The 24,362-nt window shown below is 39.8% G+C and overlaps 2 protein-coding genes across 11 annotated transcripts; one reads left to right on the top strand and one right to left on the bottom strand.

The window, feature by feature from the left end:
- Window positions 1–53: 53 nt before the first annotated feature.
- On the bottom strand, window positions 54–17,560 carry glipr2l (GLI pathogenesis-related 2, like). 10 transcript variants are annotated; one of them, XM_061288003.1, is made up of 7 exons: window positions 17,417–17,556; window positions 17,083–17,162; window positions 11,151–11,220; window positions 5,863–5,971; window positions 2,118–2,221; window positions 1,635–1,712; window positions 54–617 (listed from the first exon to the last, which is right to left on the bottom strand). In XM_061288003.1, exons 1-7 carry the CDS (start codon window positions 17,442–17,444, stop codon window positions 442–444), a joined length of 645 nt encoding a protein of 214 aa, XP_061143987.1. In that variant the 5' UTR covers window positions 17,445–17,556; the 3' UTR covers window positions 54–441. The 10 variants fall into 10 exon arrangements, with proteins under 10 accessions (XP_061143987.1, XP_061143986.1, XP_061143991.1 ...); XM_061288002.1 differs by having other exon boundaries at window positions 5,863–6,019; XM_061288007.1 differs by lacking the exon at window positions 17,083–17,162 and having other exon boundaries at window positions 17,418–17,560.
- Window positions 16,674–23,730, top strand: LOC133160397 (metalloreductase STEAP4-like). Its single transcript, XM_061287999.1, has 10 exons — window positions 16,674–16,974; window positions 17,497–17,604; window positions 18,520–18,590; window positions 18,653–18,740; window positions 19,902–20,180; window positions 20,256–20,350; window positions 20,413–20,523; window positions 21,183–21,225; window positions 21,311–21,475; window positions 23,124–23,730. The coding sequence occupies exons 1-10, from the start codon at window positions 16,768–16,770 to the stop codon at window positions 23,373–23,375; spliced, it is 1,419 nt and encodes a 472-aa protein (XP_061143983.1). The 5' UTR covers window positions 16,674–16,767; the 3' UTR covers window positions 23,376–23,730.
- The last annotated feature ends 632 nt before the right edge of the window (window positions 23,731–24,362 follow it).

Consider the following 24,362-nt stretch of genomic DNA (forward strand, 5'->3'; position numbering starts at 1 on the left):
AATATTTCACATGCAAATCAAACAATATGGTCTAAACCAGGCAAAGCCAATGATAGTTTTCTGGTTAAATTTAATTGACAAATTACAACAAACTGACAATGTTTCACTTTAATTATATAATACTAGTAAACAGACACACACAAGATTCTCAGCCGATATGAGAAAAAATGTAAAAAATATAAAACAGGTTGAATCGCGGCTGGAAGTTAAACACGGATCGCTTCCGACCATTAATTTGTTCCCAAATACAGAGCACATGGGGTGCCTGTGTGTTAGCAAACAGTAGCATCTCTTCCATCACTGTACCATTTATAAATCCTTTTCCAAGGAGGAAGTGGTTCCTTACAGTAATTCCAACGCAGGTTGGCACTACAAGGCAATAAGTGGTGTTCCCCTGAGAACTCACTGATACTTTGGGCTTAAGTGGAGTCCCTGGTGTCTTTAGGAGGGCGAGCCTGGAGCCTTAGCGGGTAGGACGTTGCAGTCAAAGTGCCCTTGGTTGGTGATATTGCCAGCTGGAAAGTATCTGGCCACCACGAAGGAAGAACCATCTGATGCAATGGCCTTCCCCACGCCCAGTGTCTTGCTGTTCTTCCAAACCATTGCGGTGAAATGGCCTATTGGTGGAAGGTAAGAGAAATCAATTCACACACAAAGTTTAATGCTATTCATACTTACAGAAAACTATTTGATATTCCTTATTTTCTTTTTTTGTATTCTATTTTATATGAGAAGTTTTGCAGGATGAGAAAAATGTATGCCTGGTGGGTTTTATTAAAGGGTAGCAACCAGCAGAGGACGCAATTGATCCATGACTGCTGCCAATACAATTTGAAACTACAATATACTATTGTTTTATATCTTAAAATTAAAAAAATATATATTTAATTAAAAAATAGTTTTAAATTTTCTTTACCTTTTTACACTTGAGTAAAACCTGTATTAAACATATTTAATGACACTGACAGTTGAGCCTTGAACGAAGTCTCTTCATTTTTTGCCTCATTTTAGATTGCCTTTGAAGAGAATGTCACGAGACTGTGTTCTTACAATATGTCGACATACTCAGATTTCCCAACAGAAATGAATGGGCCAAAGTTCCTCTTTTTTTTTTTTTTTTTTTTTAATTAAAGCTCACTTGACCATTTGAATGTAAGAGTAACTCTGACCAACTTTGTTGTTGACAGGACCAAGCCTTTTACTTCAACTATAAAGCAAATGGAAGTTCTTTCAAATATTTACACACATAGGAATCCTAACCTTGGTCTGTCTTGGTTTATCCTTCCCCCCATTACTTGAGCATGAATTGACATACCAGGAGCGTCAAATCAACTGCAGTCAAGTCATGTAAGCCAAAGTCTACAAAAAAAAAACAACACCCGGGACAATTGCGCCACACTGAAACTGACACAAAGGCTAGGAATGTGATTTATCTAAAACTATTGACTGTCTGAGGCAGATGCTAATTGAGGCGTGACATCAGCATGACAACAACCTCACGCGTGCCTCGGCTAATGGATGAGAAATTTATAGGTAAAATGAAAGGTTGCAAATAAAAAAAAAAAATCGACTTAGACATCAGTATGTAAATTGGCGCCTTTGGTTTTGTTAAGAATGATGGATGCGCTCCTCACCGGTGCCGGAGGAGAATCCAGGAGAACTGAAGTTGTACTGTTTCACTTCATTGTACCAGCGGTCGGCCACGTCCTTTCCTGCACGCAGAGTAACCTCAATTTAGGCGCCATCAAATCACTCGTCTGTCACACACCGTAATCACAATGACAGCATTGTCATGGAATCCTTTTTTGATCAGCACAAATCCCTACGGGCGACATTTTTATTTACAATGCTGCACTTTTGGTCACCCCCGTCCAATGGAGATACTTTATGACTCACACTGACGCATTTTTCCGGCACTGAATCACGCGTTCTAAGATCCAAAATGGAAGAGAAGAAAAAGGATTCAAGGTTCTCAATAGAAGAATGTGCTTCAAATGTTGTCACGCTCAACAGTTGCAAACGGATGACAGGAAATATTGGAAGGCCGCTTCTGATTCATCAGCAGGAATTAGCGAGACCTTGTTTGGTTACATCATATTAGCTCATATTTAATGTACCTGATTGGTCATAGGAAGCCCACGCCAGGTTCTCGCCACAGCTCCCCCTACTTGACTCCTCGCTGTGTTTTAGGATGCGTGTGCTAGCCAAACTCTCAGCATAACTGGAGAAGGACAAAGACAATTGAGCATACCTTGAAATTATTAAACAAAAGTGCTAGTCAAACTCTGAGCTTAACTAAAGAAGAACAAAGACAGCCAATAATATCTTGAAACTATTGAAACACTCGACACAACAAGCAAAACAAGTTAGGGTTGGGCCTAGGGTTAAGGTTAAGATTGGGGCTTGGGTTAGGGTTGGGGTTATCCAATATATCTACTGCAATTTCACATTAGATTGCTGGTTTGAAATGTACTTTTATTATTTTAAGAAACATTAAAATCTGTTAAAACTTGTCTGGTGTTTTATTCCTTGTTTTTATTTTTTTGGGCATGAAAACAAAAATCTGACATTTGGTTAACTGCTTTATATAACAATATGTATGTGTTTTACATTGTGTAACGTGTTGGTGTCCCCCAAAATAAAGAGCAAGTAGTCAACTACACATTCTTGACACGTACAAAAAATGCATATATAGTCTGTGTGACGTCACAGATCAAACAGCCAATCAGAAAGTGGGGGTGAGGGCAGGTGTGGCACTTTTCACTTTCACTTAAGCGTTGGCCATGATTTTTCCCTAATCAACTGGCCTGTTATTAGGTACACTTGAAAATGGCGGTGTACCTAATAGACTGTCCAAGTGACGTCATAGATCAAACAGCCAATCAAAAAGTGGGGGTGAGGGCGGGTGTGGCACTTTTCACTTTCACTTAAGCTTTGGCCATGATTTTTTCCCTAATGAACTGGCCTGTTATTAGGTACACCTAAAAATGGTGGTGTACCTAATGGAGTGTCCAAGTGACGTCATAGATCAAACAGCCAATCAGAAAGTGGGGGTGAGGGCGGGTGTGGCACTTTTCACTTTCACTTAAGCGTTGGCCATGATTTTTCCCTAATGAACTGGCCTGTTATTAGGTACACTTGAAAATGGCGGTGTACCTAATAGACTGTCCAAGTGACGTCATAGATCAAACAGCCAATCAAAAAGTGGGGGTGAGGGCGGGTGTGGCACTTTTCACTTTCACTTAAGCTTTGGCCATGATTTTTCCCTAATGAACTGGCCTGTTATTAGGTACACCTAAAAATGGCGGTGTACCTAATGGAGTGTCCAAGTGACGTCATAGATCAAACAGCCAATCAGAAAGTGGGGGTGAGGGCGGGTGTGGCACTTTTCACTTTCACTTAAGCGTTGGCCATGATTTTTTCCCTAATGAATTGGCCTGTTATTAGGTACACTTGAAAATGGCGGTGTACCTAATAGACTGTCCAAGTGACGTCATAGATCAAACAGCCAATCAAAAAGTGGGGGTGAGGGCGGGTGTGGCACTTTTCACTTTCACTTAAGCTTTGGCCATGATTTTTCCCTAATGAACTGGCCTGTTATTAGGTACACCTAAAAATGGCGGTGTACCTAATGGAGTGTCCAAGTGACGTCATAGATCAAACAGCCAATCAGAAAGTGGGGGTGAGGGCGGGTGTGGCACTTTTCACTTTCACTTAAGCGTTGGCCATGATTTTTTCCCTAATGAATTGGCCTGTTATTAGGTACACTTGAAAATGGCGGTGTACCTAATAGACTGTCCAAGTGACGTCATAGATCAAACAGCCAATCAAAAAGTGGGGGTGAGGGCGGGTGTGGCACTTTTCACTTTCACTTAAGCTTTGGCCATGATTTTTCGCTAATGAACTGGCCTGTTATTAGGTACACCTAAAAATGGCGGTGCCACCCCCACTTTCTGATTGGCTGGTTGTTCTGTGACATCACTCGGACACTCTATTAGGTACACCGCCATTTTTAGGTGTAACTAATAACAGGCCAGTTCATTAGGGAAAAATCATCAAAGGTTTTGTGGATCAGCACATGAGCAACTGTGTTGCAAATCTTTCCATGATAAAACATTTTAGGTCCCATGGGGATTTGAACTCAAGTCACTGGTGTTTGAGGCCAGAACATTAACCACTACACTATGAAGCCCTGTCGTATAACATGCGAAATTGTACCAAGGTATGGTTTCATAGAGCACCTCACAAAAGTACAGATCAGTGGTCCCCAACCTTTTTTATGTATCAGCACACGAGTAACTGTGTTGCAAATTTTCCCAAGATAAAATATTTTAGGTGCCATTAGGATTTGAACTCAGATTGCTGCGGTGAGAGTCCAGAGCACTAACCACTACACCATAGAGCTCTGGCTGTTACTGTATGAAATAGTACCAAGGTATGGTTTTATGGAGGAGCTCACAAAGTAGTAACCCTAACCTTAATCCTAACCCTAGGCCCAACCCTAACCCTAACCCTAACCCTAACCCTAGGCCCAACCCTAACCCTAACGCCAACCCTAGGCCCAAGCCTAACCCTAACCCTAGGCCCAACCCTAACCCTGTGCCCAACCCTAACCCTAACTCCAACCCCAACCCTAACCCTAACCCCAACCCTAGGCCCGACCCAACCCAACCCGACCCCACCCCACCCCACCCGACCCGACCCAACTCAACCCTGACCCCAACCCTAACCCCAGGCCTGACCCTAACCCTAGCCCCAACCCTGACCCTAGGCCCAACCTAACCCTCGGCCCTAACCCTGGCCTAACCCTAGATCCAACCCTAACCCTAGGCCCAACCCTAACCCTGGATCCAACCCTAACCCTAGGCCCAACACTAACCGTAACCCTAACCCTAGATAAAACTCTAACCCTAACCCCAACCCTACCTCTAGCCCTCACCCAAGGCCTAAACCTTCGGGAGGTGTATGGATCAGCACACGAGAAACTGTGTTGCAAATTATTCCTAATAAAATAACTTGACCTAAGTTTGACCATGGGGATTTGAACTCACGTTGCTGGTGTTTGAGGCCAGAGAATTAACCACTACACTATGGAGCCCTGTCCTGCAACATGTGAAATTGTACCAAGGTATGGTTTTATGGAGCAGCTCACAAGACTAGTATAGATCAGTGGTCCCCAACCTTTTTTATGGATCAGCACAAGAGCAACTGTGTTGCAAATGTTTCCATGAAAAAATATTTTAGGTTACACTGGGACTTGAACTCAGGTCACTGAGGTGAAAGACCAGAGCACTAACCACTACACTATGGAGCCCAGGATTGAAGCATGTGACATTGTAGCAATGTTTTATGGAGCATCTTAAGTCCCAACCTGAATTAATTGATCGTCAATGAAATTGTTTTTTTTTCTTGTGTGGCTTGGCAGCCTGGTACCAAGTGACCCACGGACCGGTACCGGTCCGCAGCCCGGTGGTTGGGGACCACTGCTCTATATCACATTGTTCATCTTTTCTTATTTTGTTATTTATGATTGCATCCCATTCTACAAACGTTTTATTTTGCAACCTGGACTCAATTATGTGTTGAGCGTGACAATCTAGTCCTTGTTCCATAAAAGTGCCTATCATTAAAAGTTATTTATATGGTTCTGGATGTCGCTTGAGCAGGATGTGGTGGTTTCTGCAAAGATATAATGCAGATGAATCACCAGTCTGCTCTGTTTTTTTTTTTGAATCTCCATAGTTACAACACAAACTTCAGAGATACAAAGGATATTTCACAAGAGTTTGTTGGTATTGCATATGTCGATAGTTCCAAATTAGTTTGACACTTTTCCCGTTGCGTGTAACCGTTTGGACGCACCGTGCAGCCTCTCTGCTCAGCTTGCTGCTCAATTTGAGTGCGGGAGCTTGGTGCTTCTTCCTGTAGTCGTTATGGCACTGCAGCACCTCCTCTGCAAATTGCTTGGAGGCTGAGAGACACATCAAGGAGAGACAGCAGGGAATGTCAGACATCAGCCCTGGCAAAACGGAGACACAACTATTGAGCACCGAGTTCAATAAATGTTATTGCACAATCCATACCGGAGCTCAAGTGTGGTCGTTTAAAGGCCAGACGGAGATTACCAGTGATTGTCGCCAAAGTGTGGTGCCATCACTCACTGCTCTTTTCAATGCTACTCCAACACAATGGGCACATTCATGCAGTAATGCCAGTGCTGCCTCACAGTCAGCATTGACTCCAAAAGCAAACAAGTAATTTGATTTACGTCTTTGCAGAGTTTGGCGAGGTTTGGTTCTTACCTGACTTCCCCATCTTGCCAACACAGGAAATGTTCAGTTGGTCCACAAACAGACTTCCTACTGGTGAAAAAGAATTCTTTTGTGCTGCTGCCTTGATGCAGCTGTTTCTAATGCAAATATTCCAAAAAGCAGCTGCCTCAAGTTTCAAGTCCAGCCAGGCTTTCAGTCTAATGTCGGTCCTCCTTAAATTCTGCTGGTATGCAAATTTGCCCTCGAGCTGTTGATCTGGTTGAAACACCTTCCTGTAAACTGTGCATAACTTCACATGGCTGTTTGTCAAGTTGTGGACATCTGCCTTGAGTGTGTCTTTTGTGGCCTGGGAAAACACACCCACTGCCTGCCCCCGCATTGATAGGGACATGACACTTCATGACATCATCACTAGGAGTCATGCCCATTTAAGGTGCTAAGATTTTTTTGGGCCCGGATACTAAAACATCTGTAAGATGTGAAATCCAGATCCAGAAAGGTAAAAAAAAATCCTGCCACAATTTGGTGCTTCTAATCTAATCAAGTAAATATTTTTTTTAAGTTTTGCAATTTCTTCCTCAAATAAGCAACATTAGATTTTAAAAATTGAACCTTCATGGATATTTAATATGAAAAATATCAAGTCGATTTGAAATTCTGTCAAAAACCATCATAGGTATTATAAAATAATGAAATCATGTTGCCTTCAGGGCACTGTACTTTCCAACATCAGAGAAGTCTTGTTTCCAGCTGTTAGAATGCCGCCAGTTGAAGGTTGTTAGCATATTCATATGTTCTGGCTTGCCCTCCGAGACCTTCTAGACATCGAATTCCTAATGAAGTCATCACAGCACGGTGCTGCCCATCTCAAGTGTGCGCAGCATGACTTAACCTTAATGTGAGTATTGGTGCAAAGGTAAAAAAAAAAAAAAATCCATTTGACTTAAATCACATAAATGCATATCTGGTTTAACTATAAATTACATGTATAGACAAATAATTATGTTGTTACCAAATCTAAGATAAGTGGATCAATTTTCACTGAAAAAGCATAACTAACATCACAGCACAATAATTATTTGTCTGGTGAAGCTGATTTTTACAGAAAAAAAAAAAACATTTAATTGTAATTGTATCTAGGATTTGAAAGCATTTCAACTAATTGTCATATATTGAACTCACAGTTCCATTCTGGGTTTTGGCTTCCCTATGTGACGTCTCAGAACAAATGGCTTCTTCCCACATTCCAAAAATATCTTTTGACGACTCTCCTTCATTGTCTTTATTGTCGCAGTGCCTCCATTGAGCGCTAGATGGGGCTAGTTGCAAATAGACTCAAGAAGAAAGCAATCACGAGTCCCCCCTCTAAGCCTCACTAATGACATCTTGGTGTCCACCCATTGAGCAGACATGATGGTCTGCATGTGAACAGTTAAGCTTCTTCATTTCTCATTAGCGGCGTGACGCTATTGTAGTACATTTGTTAGCCCCCAGCCACCCTCCATTACGCATAGTGCAAAGTGATTAGACTGGACATTTTATAATCGGACATACGCTTTAATTAAGGTGATTGTGATGCGTTTGCGGACACAATCATGGATCTGCGAACATATCTTCACATTTTCACTCACTTCTTTCCTCCCATCCCATCTATGCTGCCTCACCATCTATTTTCATTTTCTTTTGTCCTAAAGCCTTTAATGAAAATCCCCCAGCAATATACCAGAGGAGGGAGAGGCGGGGTGCAACCCAGAAAATATTTTCTCCTGCTGCGATCACTGCGAAAGAATGTGGATTTATAGTGACAGAAATGTGAAGTAACTCCTAACAGCGCACTTAGTTGCATATAATTCCTCTTTAGCAGTCCCGGGAGGAAGGTGAAGACTTTTTAATAACTCTTTTCGTTCCTCCATCCTTATTCCGAGGTCCAGATGAGTGAAAATGGAAAGTGGTGAGGCGCCATTTCTTTTTCATCCCCCACCCCCCTGAACAAAATGTTAGAAGCTCTTTCTCGAGAACTTGACACATCAACCGAAACCCGAGCGCCGCCATTATCGTGAACGAGACGAAGGATTCTTACGGGTTAAGAGGAGTTAATCACCTGTCAATCAAATTTCATCAAGTTGTCTCCACTGATGAAGAGTATTAAGATACAAAATCTCATTATATTTACTACACAGCTTTCAATTAAAGACATCCGGGAAAGGATGGATGAAGAAAGAGAGGGAGAGGAAACATAATGCCTTAAAAGGCCACACAGTCAATAAAGTTCCTAATGTGTTGAAAGTAATTAGCGAGTCCAGGGAAGAGCAGAGTGCATGCAGGGATATTAACCCCGGCAACCTTCTTTATCGGCTCCGTAATTAAATTATCCTCACATGCTTTTTCAAACGCACGCAACCGCATTTCTTCGGCAAGTACAAACGGCAATTTTGTGGAAAATTATAGTCAGCATGTATGACATCATGTGAAATTTTAGTGTTGTAATGATTAAGAGGAAAAATGTGATGATAACCATAGAACAGGGAATGGCAGCAAGCAATTTCCCATGGTCATCATTCTCTCATAATTTTTCAAAGAAATCTCAAGGGACAATCATTTCCTCTATTTTAAATTGATTTATTAATATTTCATCTTCCAAACTGGTCTCATAGCTTACCGCAGACAATCCTCCATTTTTCTCTCCATGTTGCATTTTTTAACATGAATTGTTATGTTCAAGCGGCATAACTAAGAAGCACTTCGAGACCATTTAATGCCGTTTAATAGACGTCAGACTAAATGTTCTGTGCGGAGCCACTGAGAAGTCTTGACATCGCATAGGCTAATTATCGCTTCTGAAAATGGCTAATCAGCCCTGAACATTATGCGGGGCAAACCCTTTAAGCATTTTTGGTCCAAAAAATATTCAGTAAGTGTTTTTTGATGTGGCAGATTGCCTCTTTTGGGTCGAAAATAAAATCCATGTTAGTTTTTCAACAATGTGAACCCAAAAACAAACGCACAGGGACGACAGCCGTATATTCCGTCACAACATAAGACGACGATTGCTGCTTAAGCAGTACTGATTTGCCTCAAACTGAATTTATGATGAAATAAGCCAACAAACCCAAGTCAGAGGAGAAAAGAAAATCCAGTTAAAACTTCAACCAGCTCATTTCTGCAAATCAATGTGATTAAATTGCAAATTTCAAGCAAGTCCATTCCATTTGGACGTTTTTAAGAGGCTAGTCATCTAAACTTTTATTGAGTGTGTTTTTTTTTCTTTCTGGTGTTGCTGCAAGCAAGCTTCACAGATTTAGTGGGAGCACAACTTCATCTTGGCCTATGGGAATTCTTGGCTTTTTTTTTTTATTATTGTAGAAGATAAATGTTAGTCTCGAGCATTGAGGGGGGGAAAATGTTTGTTGGTGCCACATTCATTTGGCTGGGAGTGAAGTTGAAGGTTTGGACATTTTAGTATGGTTGCTGTTTCTAGTTTGGAATCACAAGATTTACTTGGTGCAGGGAATAAAAAGCAGCTTAGACTATTCTGCTATGAAACATATGCAGCGGTCATATTTGAAAAGATATTAAATAACATTTGGACAAAGTGGAACATACTGTTGTTATGTAAGTCGTCGGTGCTTCGGATGCAGCTTGTCGTTTTCTCACCCGGCTGAGCAATTTGAACAAGCATCCTGCCTCTTCGTGGCATGAGACATAATTAAGTAGGCAGTGGAATTGAATGGAAAAAAAAAAAAAAAAAAAAGTCATGTTAACAGCCTGCTAATTCCATTTATGGGGTGTCAAACTCATTTTTTTCACAGGCCGCATTGTAGTCATAGCTTCTTTGGGAGGGCAATTATGACCCAAGGATCCCGGGCCTTGGGTTTGACACCTGTGGCCTAGGGTTAGGGTCGGGGATAGTTAATATTGAATGAATTCAGGTTTTTAATATCGGCTTGATATTAAAAATTAAAATAATCTTGTATTGGATCTCATCGCACTTGCAAGGCTGTAACATTGTGCCCGATAGTTTTATTTCATGTAAATTCAACTAAAGTTATGGTTGAAAAAAAACAAAAAAAAAAAAACAGCACAATTGTTTGAGAAGTCCTGCCAAGCTCCACTAAGCAGGCCTCTGCTCCTAATATCCATTTTATTCCATTCACTTCTATTCCTCCAGTCATGGATCAGAGGTGGCCGGTGATAAACACCCAAAAAAAAAAAAAAAAAGTAATAATTTGAAGCAGAAAATGCATGACCGCAGCCTTCGGGGTGCAGAAGGACAGCGGTGTAAGAGAGGCAGCGTGTGTGCCAAATCAACTATTCCTCTCCGAGACAAAATGAGGTCGGGGAATTGGACAGAGATGAAAAACGCTGGGAAGAAAAGCCAGCCAGTGCAAAGTCCTGCAGTATGAGAAACGAAAAAAAAAAAAAAAAGCGGCCATCTAATGGGGAATCAATGGAAAAAGACTTTCATGCTGAAGTTGAGCTCCAACACCAGCTTAAACTTGAGTCGAGTAACTTCCTCACTTTGTCTGATGGGACTTGGCGGAAGTGATTCGAGTTAAACACAGATATTCTTCCTTAAGCCCGCCGTGTTTGAGCAGCAAAAGGGCGCCCCCCCCCTCGCCCTCACACACTCGCAGACCGAGGTTGTAGACAGTCATTGCGGAGATGGATGGAGGCGGTAAATAGGGGTGTCACGGCACTTTGATGGAATGAGGCAGAGGAGAATTCATCCTGTGCTTCCTCCAGCTCCAGCCCTCCCGCTGACAGCATCTGGAAATAAGGCCCTCTGTGTCTGTATATACACAACAGTGTGTGTGTGCGTGAGTGTGTGTATCACTTCTTCCACCTATTCGCGTGTGTGTGTGTAGTTGTCTAACTTGCCTTTGTGCCTTTCTCCCTCCCAGTGTTGTGCGTCTCCTCGCTTGTGGGAATTGGATGAAAGCGCCCCAATCTGGAGAGAGAAATAGCGATAAGAGCGAGACAGCAAGAAAGAGGAGAAAACATCGCTCTTGTTCAGCTTTATGGTCACATCAGCTCTGAAATAAAATCCTAGCCAGGCGGTGGTCAGACAAACAGTGTTAGATCCTGCTGGGAACCGAACAAGAGGATTCTTCTGTGAGGAACTACTGATTGTTGTTAATGGCCCCTCACACCTTCTCCACAATTGCACAACATGTTTTTGTCAATGGAATTGTCTGGAAAAAGCAGCATGAGAACATAAATACAACTCAATTGAAAGAAAATAAATGTAAAAAATCATTGTGATAGGGAAAATAAAAATTAGCATCTGAAATGATGTGGTTGCAAAAGTGCGCACACCCTTCTGTAACTAGCATTTAAACTTAAACCAGATTCGGCACACCCTTTTATAGTTACTCAGATGCACCCCAAAATAAATTTTGGCTGTTCTAGTCTTTCAATTGAAACATTTTCCCGGAATAATAATTTTATTTTCTGAAGGTCGTGTACAGTCTACAGTAGAGCCACTTATTCCTCAAGTTGTGTCATTATTTTTCTATCTAAAACGGAGGAGTGAGGTCTGGTTTCAACAAAGAATAATCCAAACACTATTCTATTGCAAAAAGTGCATTTAAATGCAACACGCTTTTCAAGTAACTGTCCGTCGCTCAAGCTGACTTTTCCTCTCCATTAAAAATGAATGCGTCCGTCTGCTCTGTCACTTGTGGGGTTGCTCCCTGTTTTTCACTGCGATGCCTCCCGTCAATAAAGCTTCTTTATTTTCTGCAGGTCACCTCTATCCATCACCTCTATACAACACACACACAATCGTGTGTGCATGTGATAGACAATATACATGCCCTGATCCAGTCTTCCCTTCTCTCTCTTATCAACCTCTCTATGACCCACCTTCCGGTTTTCCCTTTCTTATCCCAAAAATATATTTCATCAAAGGCTCTCTCACAGGTAAAACTCCCGATGATCTCATTAGGCGTCGCTAAGCACGCAATACTTGAGTGTGCTTTTCAAACACACACACAAAGTAACACACTACGCTCACTCGCACGGCTAACTGTAGTTTAAGACAAGAACATCAAAAGAGAGGATCCCCGAAAAAGGCTCATGGATAATTCCTGAAACAGATTTTTTATTTTTTGCATACTGTAATAATATCAGTAAGAAGTCTCAGCTATGGGCCTCTATGTGTGTGTGTGTGTGTGTTTGCCTCCTCTCTGTCTCTGTCCTGTTAGTAGCTGTATTAACCTGGGGTCTCCCTACTCTCCTGATCAGTGTAACCCCATTAACTCCCATTAAGTCTCATTACCACCCTCATGAGGATCATTACTGCTTGCTTTATCTCATTTCTGAAACACCACAGTTTCTGTTCACGGCGGACAAGTGCGGCGGCGTAACCTCGATTGAAAAGCCCTTGACATTGGAATTTAGTGTTTAGAATTCGAAGAAAAGTCGCACAATTCAAGCGGGGTTGTCGTCATGCGTGGCATCCCGTAAAATCCCGTCTAATGGAAGAATTGGATCGTAATTAAAGAACAAAGAGGCAAATAAGGTCCCCAACTGGACTCCGATAAAAGTTATTGTTCCTGCAGAGCAGAGAGAATACCCCAGTGACTATTATTGTAGATTTATTGCATCGTGTGTGTGTGTGCAAGTAGCATAGCCACCCCGATAAATAAATAAAGATACAAATAAATAAATAAAGAAATATCCATCAATTTGGATGAATAAATAAATAAATGAATAAATAAATTTGTGTAATGGAAATAGATTTGGTAAAAAAAGAGATCAATATCCAACGTGCATCAATTTGGATGAATAAATAAATAAATAAATAAATAAATATCCACCAATTTGGATAAATAAATAAATAAATAAATAAATAAATAAATAAATAAATAAATAAATAAATAAATAAATAAATAAATAAATAAATAAATAAATAAATAAATAAATAAATAAATAAATAAATAAATAAATTTGTGTAATGGAAATAGATTTGGAAAAAAAAAAGATCAATATCTAACGTGCTGCTCTAATAGCTTCAGTTTTACAGCCGCTTGGAGCAGAACCCATGTAAGACCGAAATCTAATTTCTCGAAGCTCCACTTTTACAGTCAGAGTTGCGATTTGTGTGTCTGTGTGTGTGTTTGTGTGTGTGTGGCTGGAGGTGTCTTATAAGGATCGATTGTACCTGACCCATTAACTTTACAGCCCCCTCATTGAATAGCGTTGTAGTGGGCGTCGGTCAGAAGATCTCACTGTAAAGCCTTAAAAAGCATCACGGTGATATACTGCAAGTGGAGGGGAGAGGGGTGGGGGGTTAAATTGAACAGTAGCATGCCTCCTTCCTGTCGGGAAAGCACAGATTGCAACACTGTTCTCAAAGCTTGTCCAAAGCCAACAAAGTCGAGGACATCATGTGCTGCCAAGCTGCCAGCTGGACTTTATTTTCTTTTGTAATCCATTTAAAGCGCTCAACAAGAAGAGTCCCCACTTCCCTCCCTCTCACTACATTAACATTTTTAGAACAAACGAAGTGTGGAAAGAGGTTCTGTTTTATTCACCTACTTTGGGTAAAAAAGATTTTGCACGTGAAATCCAACCTTGAGAAGATAGCTGGAGGGGCGTTGACACAAGAGGTGTCACTTAGGGCTCTGTCTCAGCTTTATCTTTGTTTTCTCCCTGCGGTGCTCCTGCTCGGTCTCACCGAAGAACCACTAATCCACTGTAACAAAGTGTAAGAAGCATGCAAGGTTTGTGATGGTGCATTTGGAAAAACCGAGCAATAAAGAAACACTTGGATACTATGAGCAAATATTTTCAGTAATATTTATTAAATATTTGTTCGTTTAATTTTCTAAATATATTTTTTTAATTTGAATCACGAGTCTATATAAAATATTTTATGAATAAACAGAGAAAAAAACATCGGAGAAATTAATTACATTTAGTTTTTAGTAAAAAAAAAAAAAAAAGATATTGGAATACACATTTCTGTCCATATCCCAGCTCTACATTTTTAGTAAATAATGCAAAGAGAATAGCAACACAGCATTTTACTATACATGTAGAAAAAGTTGCAGTCTATTCCTCACTATATGTCCACCCTGTCTCAATTTCTGGCGGACTTTGACATGATGGTGCTTCCCCGGCCGTTGCATGAAAATTCTGAACGGCTTACTGGCAGATGCCTTATGAATAGGCAGCCAACAAAAAGATTTACTTGGGTGTTGAATTTCACGCTAGACGGGCAGGCTTGCATTCCAGAGAGAGCCACCAAGCAATTAAAATGTCAATATTCCATTATGTGTCCCCTTGAAGTTGTAGAAAAGAAAAAAAAAAAGCTCAGAGTTTGAAATTGCAGCGTGTCAGCTAAGATCCACCAATTATTTATTTATTTATGCATTTCTTTATCTATTTATTTATTTATTTGGGTGCCATTCATACTCAAAAAGTTAACATGAACAGCAGTTATTTTTATTTGTATTTTTTTTAAATTTGTTTTTATTTTTATTTTATTTTATCTGCTACACTTGAGAGACTGTTAGATGAAAGTTTTATTTTATTTTTATTACTACACTGTTAGATGAAATTTACAATGTTTTCTAATACAGTGCTAGCATGGTTATAAAAAAATGCTCCATGTCCAGTTTGATTCTGGAATCGCTTATTTCCACATCCATTATTCCTCATGCAAGACAACCGTTCCCAAATGCGAATGTTATTGGACCTTTGAGATTCCACGTTGAATTTCTCATGGTTTGAGGCCTGAATTTCCTGACTTGACGATTAACCGGGAATGCAGCACAACCCCCCCCCCCCCCTTTCTTTTTGACATCAAATCATACTCTGCTGCACATTATTTCATTGTCGTCTATGAATATTTAAAAGCTCTGCCTATGCTCTCCAATGAATAATTGCTAGAATTTTCCATGTATTTGATAGCACATTTATCTCAGGAGCATGTGCCCTGTTAGGCCTGGCATCATGGAGAACTTTTCATCATTGCACCTCACAGCATTTTTCAGCATATTACCGAACGTCATTTGATGACCTCGTTGCCATGGTAACAAGTGCGGCGCTAATGCATATGTCCTTTTGCAATACGATCAGTGTAGTCGGATGGATGATCAAGTTGTCACCGCATTTTTTTTTTCCAATCACTTCATTTTAAACGGAAAGCCATTTGAGGATGATTTCGAGGTGAACTGATCTTTGAACTTAACTTGAGAGGGGGTACAACAACAAGACAATTTGAACCAATCAAGTGAGAAGCTGGTCTAGGAAAATAACCACAAAGCAACGAGATAATTACATGGCAACAACACAGCATAATGTTCCATTTTGGTGTTGTTTGCTCTAAATGGCTGATGCAACGTTTGAACTTTGCTTTTTTTTATTCAATATTTTTAACGAATATTTGGACTGATACAGCAGATTCGGTAGCATCGTTTTTTTTTTTTAATTTTATGATCCAGCAATTTTAAAATATATCAATACATGGTCATTTTATTTTTTTCCTCTGGCTGTTTCCATTTATTTGTGCAGGAGGTGTAATATATGACTACAATTCTCTTGCTTAATAGCCAGTTAATTGCTGTTCAGGTCTCAGGATAATTGCAGTGCAGGAAAGCACATCAGCAATAATTTTAATCCACACTCACACACACACACACACGCCAATGCACACCTTTGCTAAAGCGGCAGCAGAGCGGAGGGAGTAATTACAGTGTAGGACAGGTCACAAGGTCAGCCTTTCACCTTAACTCTAAAACACTTTTGAACCGCTTGGGAAATAAAAAAAAGCCATATTCAGCGTTGAGAGTAAGAACATCATCTATTAGGGGGGGGGGGCAAATATAAAAATTCTAATTAACCTGCAAATTTGAGGTTTTAAGTGCAAAGTATTAATTTAGGGAGGATTTGCTTGGCCTCTGCTTCTTAAGTGTTATTTCCTTTGCCTACATGTGGTAAAGTAGTTGTGTTATGTGTGAGTGTGTGTGTGGGGGGGGCGAGGGGCGGGGCTCACTGGACGAGAAGAGGGGGTTGGGAGCATTCCAGTTAGCATGCATGTTAGACTAGTTTGCGAACGGTCAGGATGACCCGCTTTCGGAGAGTTGCCCATATGGGGCAATTTCAAAACCACAGAGTGATAAGAACAGTTTATGGGAAGGAAATCAATTTTTTTTGTGATTTCGCAAAATATAAAAATCCCAGAATACAGGGAACTAAGATTTTTGTTTTCCCAGAAGCAGTTTGAAACCTCCCACCTTTTTGCCTCTCAGTTGGGAAAGACTTTACCCATAGCCCATCCTGAAATGGGAGGGGGGGGGGGAGAAAAACAAATACATAAACTCCCTCACGAAAAAGTCAACAGTGTGATGTGGTAGAAGACTTTCACAGACACCACAGATAGATCGGATCCACCCAGAGGAGAAACGATTTTTTGGAGGATAATTGTGTTTATTTTTGCTTTAAAAGCTCACCTCGGACTTGATCGGAATTTATACACGCTGGGTCAATGTCAAAAGAGGTCAAGCCAGTGAGCATGTCTATGCATCCTCTGGGAGGAAGAACAGAGGTCACCTCCGACCAAGAGCCCTTGTGCGTTTTTGGGACGGGAGACATGGGACGCTCTCTGGGCCAGCGCCTGCTGCAGACGGGCTACAAGGTCACGTACGGGAGCCGCAGACCTCACGGCTGTGGCCCCGTGCCTCAAGGAGCTCAGGTAATGTGGTCTGTAAGCACCGTGTTGGTTCTGGAGTTAAAAAAAAAAAGTCAGTTGAAATTATGCCCTGTCTCGTAGGCGGGGGGGGGAGAAACATAAAAGTGAAACCTTATCAGTCGAGTTGAAGGTCGCTGATGAAACCAGTGTTTGTCTGCGTGTCTCCTGCTTCAAGAGTATTTTGTTTTCATCCCGGTGTTGACAAATGGTTGTTGAACCGAAGAGGAGTTACAAAAAAACAACTTTTGATTGAACTGATATCAGCAGGATTTAGTTTCTCACCTACACATGAAAACAAAGACACGTGACTTTGATGCAAAAAGCATGTTATAAACATAAAATAGTATTTTGAGATCAACACGAAAAAGAAATGAGGTGAGATTTTAGATTTGATGTCGTGTAATCAAATAAACTGAAAAATAAATGAGTCCATTTTTTTAGCTTACCATGGCATTGCAGAAGTTCTGGATCATGTGACCTGGACAAGAAGTTTTTCAGAGATGATCTTGATTGTGTGTGTTGTAGGTGATGAGCTATGCAGACGCGGCCCACTCGGCCAACGTGGTCTTCGTGTGTGTACACAGGGAACATTATGGCTTCATGGAGAAACTCGCCTCACAACTGAAGGGGAAGGTAATTTATCGTGACTCATGTGCGTCTGCTTTAAAAAGAGGAACATTATTACAGAAGAAACTATATTTTTTGAAAACATCCATTCTTCTTCTTAGAATAATACATTTATGTACACTTGAACTGTCGGATGCCCTTTTACAAAAGGCTTTTAGTGAATACAACTACTGAAGTAAAGGCAAAAATCATATTTTTCCCATCAAAATTCTGAAGATATATTTTGAAACTCAAAGAGAAGAGTATAAAAAGATTAAGGACGTTCAATATAGTGAGTGGCTTTTAGTGAATACAGCTGCTGAAGTAAAGGCAAAAATCATATTTTTCCCATCAAAATTCTGAAGATATATTTTGAAACTCAAAGAGAAGAGTTTAAAAAGATTAAGGACGTTCAATATAACTTTTGTTTTTCTTTCAGACTGATAACAGTGCTCAATTCTCGAGTAGTCACGATACCGATACCAAGTACCGATTACACAAGTCCTTTTTTATACGTAAAATTTTCTCCTAAAACAGTATCAGAATTTTTTTAAAGAAAGACCTACTGTATGGATCCCAATATTACGTTTTTTTTTTTTTCTTTTACACGACAATAATGGCAAGTTTCTATTCTCGTTATCTCAAATTTCTAGTTCCTGATCATAAAATGGTCACATGACTCATATCAGTACAGACTGCCGTCACCAGTACCGATACCTTGAATTAAGGCTGGTATCGTTACTGATACCAAAATAAATAAATAAAAATAAAAAAAGCGATATTTAATTTGTGGTGTTTTGTTGGCCTTCCTTACTAATTTCAATTCATTATAAAAAAATACAAATAAATAATGATAGAACAAGCATGATTCCGTGCTATTTTCCTTCATAGTTGTTACCTCATCATATTTTCTTCATTTCCACCCTCACTTTTGGTCCACAGGTGCTGGTGGATGTCAGCAACAACCCTGAGCAGAATCTGTATCCGGAGGCCAACGCTGCATATCTGCAGAAGTGAGCGCCACATCGACAATTATTGATGCATTCCGCAATCATCAACAATATTTACTTTGCAGACTACTTCCTGGATCTCATGTGGTGAAAGCTTTCAACACCTTGTCTGCTTGGGCTATTCAGAATGGGCCCGCCGACGCTTGTAGACAGGTAAAAAAAAAATCAGAAATGTTCAAAGCGGTATTGTGATTTTTTTTTTTTCTTAAGTTTTCACAGCAAGGTGAAAGGAATCAATATTCTTCTACGTTTTTTAGACGTTTTAAAATGTTAACCGTATTGATTTATTCAGTCATTTTTTTTTTTGCAGAGCTACAAGCCTTTGGCAAATGTCTGATGTGTTCCCCGCAGTGGGGCGCTGACCAACAAGTTAAAAATAATGGAAAGAATCTCAGTCCAAATTATATTATTAACTCATTTTGAAGCTGGGATCAAACCGATTCCGCCCGACGGCGGCCAAATTCGATGAGTCGGCCTTGTGTTTTTTCGACGAGAGCCACGTCTGATGTATCCTTGAATCAATTAACTCAAAGTCACTCTTGGATCTGAGTATCCCATCACACGTTTGGCTTTATCCCTCTGTACTGCAAAACGGCAGCATATGTGGCTATTTTATTTTTGTTTCATTTTAATCCGTTTGAACTCTCCCAGAGGAGCGCAAAGCACATATGCGCGTGTGTATGTGTGCGTACGCGTGTGTGTGTTTGTTAGGATATTTGGAGTAGCATTGGCCGATTGCTGTTCATTAATTGGCTTTCTTCAACAAATCCTTGAAGATGTATAAATGAATTTATGTTGGGTTCGAAAAGGAAACAAGATTATAATTAAACATTATATTATTGTACAAAGCACACATTAGGAACAACAAGAACAAAGCTAGCAAAAAAACAAATTACGAGGAAAAAAATAACTATGTTCCAAATATTTTCTTGTGTACTAATTATTTTCATATAATAATGACATCATTATTAATTTGAGCTTTACACAGTGTGGAAGAAGACTAGCGCTTAAATTGTTCTCTACTGCTTTTAATTTATAGCTAGGACATTTCAGAACAAAAAAAAAGGATTCCACCTGTTGCTGAACCTAACTCTTAATTTAAGAATATTACAATTACTATAGTTTAGATTATATTATAGTTATATTTTATGTTATTGCTTTAATTACGAAAACATATGATGTGAAAAACATGATTTTGAAATTAAATTTAAAAGTTAATATTTTACCAGTCATTATTAGAAGAAGCTTTATTCTGATCAATTTATCTTTTTTTTTCTTTTTCTTTGATTATCATTGTCAATTGTGACATCATAGGTCTACTTGTGCGGCAACGACGCAGAGGCCAAGCAGGCTGTCTCCGAGGTGGCCACCAAGATGGGCTTGACAGTTTTGGACAGGGGGTCTCTGTCATCAGCCCAGGAACTGGAGGACTTCCCCCTTCAGCTCTTCCCCGAATGGAAGCTGCCACTCCAAATTGCCGTCGCCCTTACCGCCTTTTTCTTCTTCTACGTGCTCATCAGAGATGTTGTTTACGCTTACGTGGTTCAGGGCAAAGACATCTCCTTCAGAATCATGGTGTCACTAGCCAACAAGGTCTACTTTTTTTTTTTAGATGGATCTTTCGAGTGCAAAACTGATGTGTGGTTGTGTGCATGGCTTATCCTTTAGGTGTTTCCAATTGTGTCGCTCATCATGTTAGCGTTGTGCTACCTGCCTGGTGTCATGGCTGCCTTTCTTCAGCTCTACAGAGGAACCAAGTACAAGTAAGACAGGATTGAAATGATTATTTTTCCAAAATTGGACCACAGCTACATGTGTTTTTCAGGCGCTTCCCTAATTGGCTGGACCGCTGGATGCTGTGTAGGAAACAGCTGGGACTGTTGGCGCTCGCTTTCGCCTTTTTACACGTGCTCTACACGCTGGTCATCCCGATAAGGTGCTTTAATATTATCATGATATCTTTCAGATGGCCCTATTTAACAGTGTCCTCAAAAAATAAAAGAAAAAAAATCTGAAAATTTATAAATAATGACTCAGGCTTTTTGGATAATTATGTAATATTGTGTAATCATATCAATGGAAAAAAATGTGTACTGCAAATTAGTGACTTGCGGATCAATACTGAAATAGCGATACTGCAGAGACCCGATCTTTCCAATATAGAATTTACTTTAATAAAAACAAATACTTTACTAATTCATTCTTAAATTGCTTATACAGTTTTTTGGGGAAAAAAAAGATTTGATCAAAAATGTTATGTAAGCGATGAAGCCCTGACAACTGTGAGATGTACTAGCAAAAATAGATTAAAAAAAGACATCTAATCTATAAAATAAGTCAATTATTAGTCACAAAAAATCGATTTTCTTTCACTATTAAATGATTATTTTAAAATGGCCTTAATTCATTTAATTAAATGTTTACTGCCCAGTGTTTAAAATGATCAAGTGTCTGACTACTACCTAAATACACTTTTGAGTTTAAAATAAATAATTCCTCTAATATCTTTATAAAGCTTTTGGTTGTGCAATACTACTTCAAGATATCACTTATTTGTGGGAATAATAAATAATTCATCCTTTTGAAAATTTACAGATACTATGTAAGATTCAAGACATGGGAATACGTTATCACACAGGTAAGATATATTTTTGAAGCCTGGTTGTGAGAAGCATCATCAGATTTTTTTTTTTTTTTCTCAGCTTGTGCTTTTTCTCATTTAGATCAAGGAGAACCAAACGATTAAATTCGATACAACCGTGGCCTGGCGGACTGACTCCTACTACTCCGTAGGCATTCTGGGATTTGCCTTGTACCTTCTGCTGGGAATTACATCCTTGCCTTCCGTTAGCAACGCGCTCAGCTGGAGAGAATTCAGCTTTGTGCAGGTAGTCACTTAGCGTGTGCATTTAAATGTTTGTTGACTCTCAATACAAAGGTCCAGTGTGTGTACTGGTGCTGTGCGAGCGTCGGGCCAAATCCCTGCGTCTTGTTTACCTTAAACATTGGCAGTCATAACTGGAGGAATATGTCTGTGGATTTTTCCCGACCAAACTCAAGCTGTTACTTCGCTCAGCAAGCTCCCCAACAGACTTCTCGTTATGCAACTGTTTGTGCCTGCATGTGTGTGTGCGTGGGTGGGTGTGTGTGTATCAACATAATCTCATATTGTGCGTCTGCCAGTCCAACGTGAGCTTTCCTCATGAATCAAACAGGTCTTAAAGGCTAACGCGTGTCATTTCATTAGACACGCATTGACTCATGAAACTCATGGAAATACGTGTCAAATTAATATGGTTCCAATTTGTGATTTTTTTAATTTGAAATATAATAAATAGATTATATTATAATAATAATTAGAAATATTTCATAATTTATTTGAATTTTATATATTTTTACAACCTTATTAATATTTATTTATTGATGCTTTAGAGTAGTAATTGATAATTAGTGGATTGTAATCTACTCTTGCCATCATGGCTCTCTTCTGATGGTTTACTGATTTTTGTCACTTTGCTTTTGTATCTTTTTTTTATATGAACCACTTTGTGCCACAATTTCTGTATGAAAAGCTCTCTGCCTGAAACTTGAAAAAGTTTAATCGGTCGACAGACAGTCGGGCCTTTCAGGGAAACCACTTACCTTATGAAGTGCCACAGAGGCCTTGCTCCACTTAAATTTGCAGTGACTTATTATAAAAAATGAAGCAGACAATATGCTTCACATCTTTCTGCAGCCAACAGAATTGGCAGTCACCGAGGATGAAATAGAGTCGGGTAGAACAATTTAGTGGAATGCTACGTGAGCCAGCTTGGACCTGCACCTTGGAAAACTGCGAGCCACAACAAGCCTGATGATTCATAATTAAAAATGGGGCAGTTTGAATTTGCTTGTTATTTTACAGCGCGGCTAAAAAAAAACACATCTATATTGATACGATTAGTATACATGCTATTCGGGCTGAGGTTCTCATGATGTGGAAAATTAGAGAAACTATTGAACTTCCAAGAACTTGTAGGACAAAACTTGTACTCCATACTAATGACTTCTGTCAGTAAACTAAGAATTTGAATTAAAAACCCAAGTTAGTTTTACAAAGTAAAACTTCCATTAGCATTCCAAAACAACACTTTGAGGCTTTTTTATTTTTTATCCCGAGCTATTTGGCCTTTTCCAACTTTGATCAATGTAAAATATAATCCGCCTCACTAGCATTCATAAATGTAACTGGGTCATGTGAAGCTCATCTTCACATTCCACACCCTTTCTCTTTACTCCAGCACAAATTAGAAGCGTAGTTTAAATGTTAATGGTATTCATCAAATATAATTTAGAGGCAACGGCTTATCTTATCCAACGGCTTGGATCTACAAGCACATTGTGTGTGTGTGTGTGTTACCATTTCAGGTATCTACTATATGTACAGTAAATATACAGACAAGAAATCAAAGGTTAAGAGGTTGGTGTTTAACACCGTAGCCCATTGACCTCATAAATCTGCTTCTGTGTGTGCTAACCCATGTTCTTGTTTTCCAGTCAAAGCTGGGCCACGTGACTTTGTTCCTGTGTACCCTTCACACTTACCTGTACGGCTGGGACCGGTTTTTGCGGGCCTCCACGTACAAGTGGTACACACCTCCAGGGTTCATGCTCAGCCTGGTGGTACCGTCGGTGGTGCTGGGGCTAAAGCTGCTGCTCCTCCTGCCTTGCGTGGACCGGCGCGTCACTCGGATCCGACGGGGCTGGGAGAGGAAGGAACATGATGAGGAGAAAACACTTCTAACATAGATGTTGATTGGAATTAACGGGCATATAACAGATTGAGCTCCTGGCTAATTTGTTGGAGGGGCAAGTGGGGCAGTGCCCCGCCAGTTTTTTTCGTATGTATTTTTTGGTACAAAAATCCCGCGAGGTTTATACTAGCTTGCACTATTGAGCCATACAGTATTTAGTTGACAAGATCAAAGTCTATTTTTACTTGTACTTTTGTTTTCAGTATACCCTACAACTATAATGTTCTATTGTTTTTATTCAGGTCTATACATTTATGCTCTCAGATTTGACTTTGTCTTTTATTCTTCCGGCGTTCTCAAAGGAACTGAACCACCAATGCTTCCAATTAAAAGCTACACCAGTAATAGAATTGCATTGCCGTGTCTTCCATATTACCGTGACTCCTGTCCGTGAACTCTCAAAACCTCCCCGAAGAGTCTCGTGCGCGTCAGATCCTTCTCCAGAGTTCGTCTGAAGTCTTTCTCTGGGAAACATTTGCTCAGAATTGCAGACTTCTCCTCCTCTTGCATTTTTAGACTTTTACATCACATCTTAGCGTGTGAAGTGCTTCATCAGAGGAAGACCCCAGGAAATGTTATATTACTTGTGAGAGTATAGACGGAATAGATTCTTGGGAAGCAAAACTATCGTGGTAGAACTTCAATATATATGCACAGCAGGTGTATGCATTTTGCAACCATCAAACTAGCGCAATGAACGGAAATATCGATGACCTCGGAAAACATAAAAGATTTAAATGGAAAGTCAGACATTGGTCTTTTCGAGGAAATTGAGTTTTTCTAAATTACATTTTTAAATGGTTTTGTAATGAGAAGAAGGGGACGCTTTTGCTAACATTGTTAGCAAGCTACAGCTAACAGGGTGTTTATACTTCTGAAAACAAATGTGTGAAAATATTTTTTGTGGATTTTACATTTCACAGATTAGCCCACGTGGATTTCTTCATGACAATACATGATGTGTATCTTTACCCACGATGCA

The sequence above is a fragment of the Syngnathus typhle genome, linkage group LG10, assembly GCF_033458585.1.
Source record: "Syngnathus typhle isolate RoL2023-S1 ecotype Sweden linkage group LG10, RoL_Styp_1.0, whole genome shotgun sequence".
Taxonomy (NCBI): Eukaryota; Metazoa; Chordata; class Actinopteri; order Syngnathiformes; family Syngnathidae; genus Syngnathus; species Syngnathus typhle.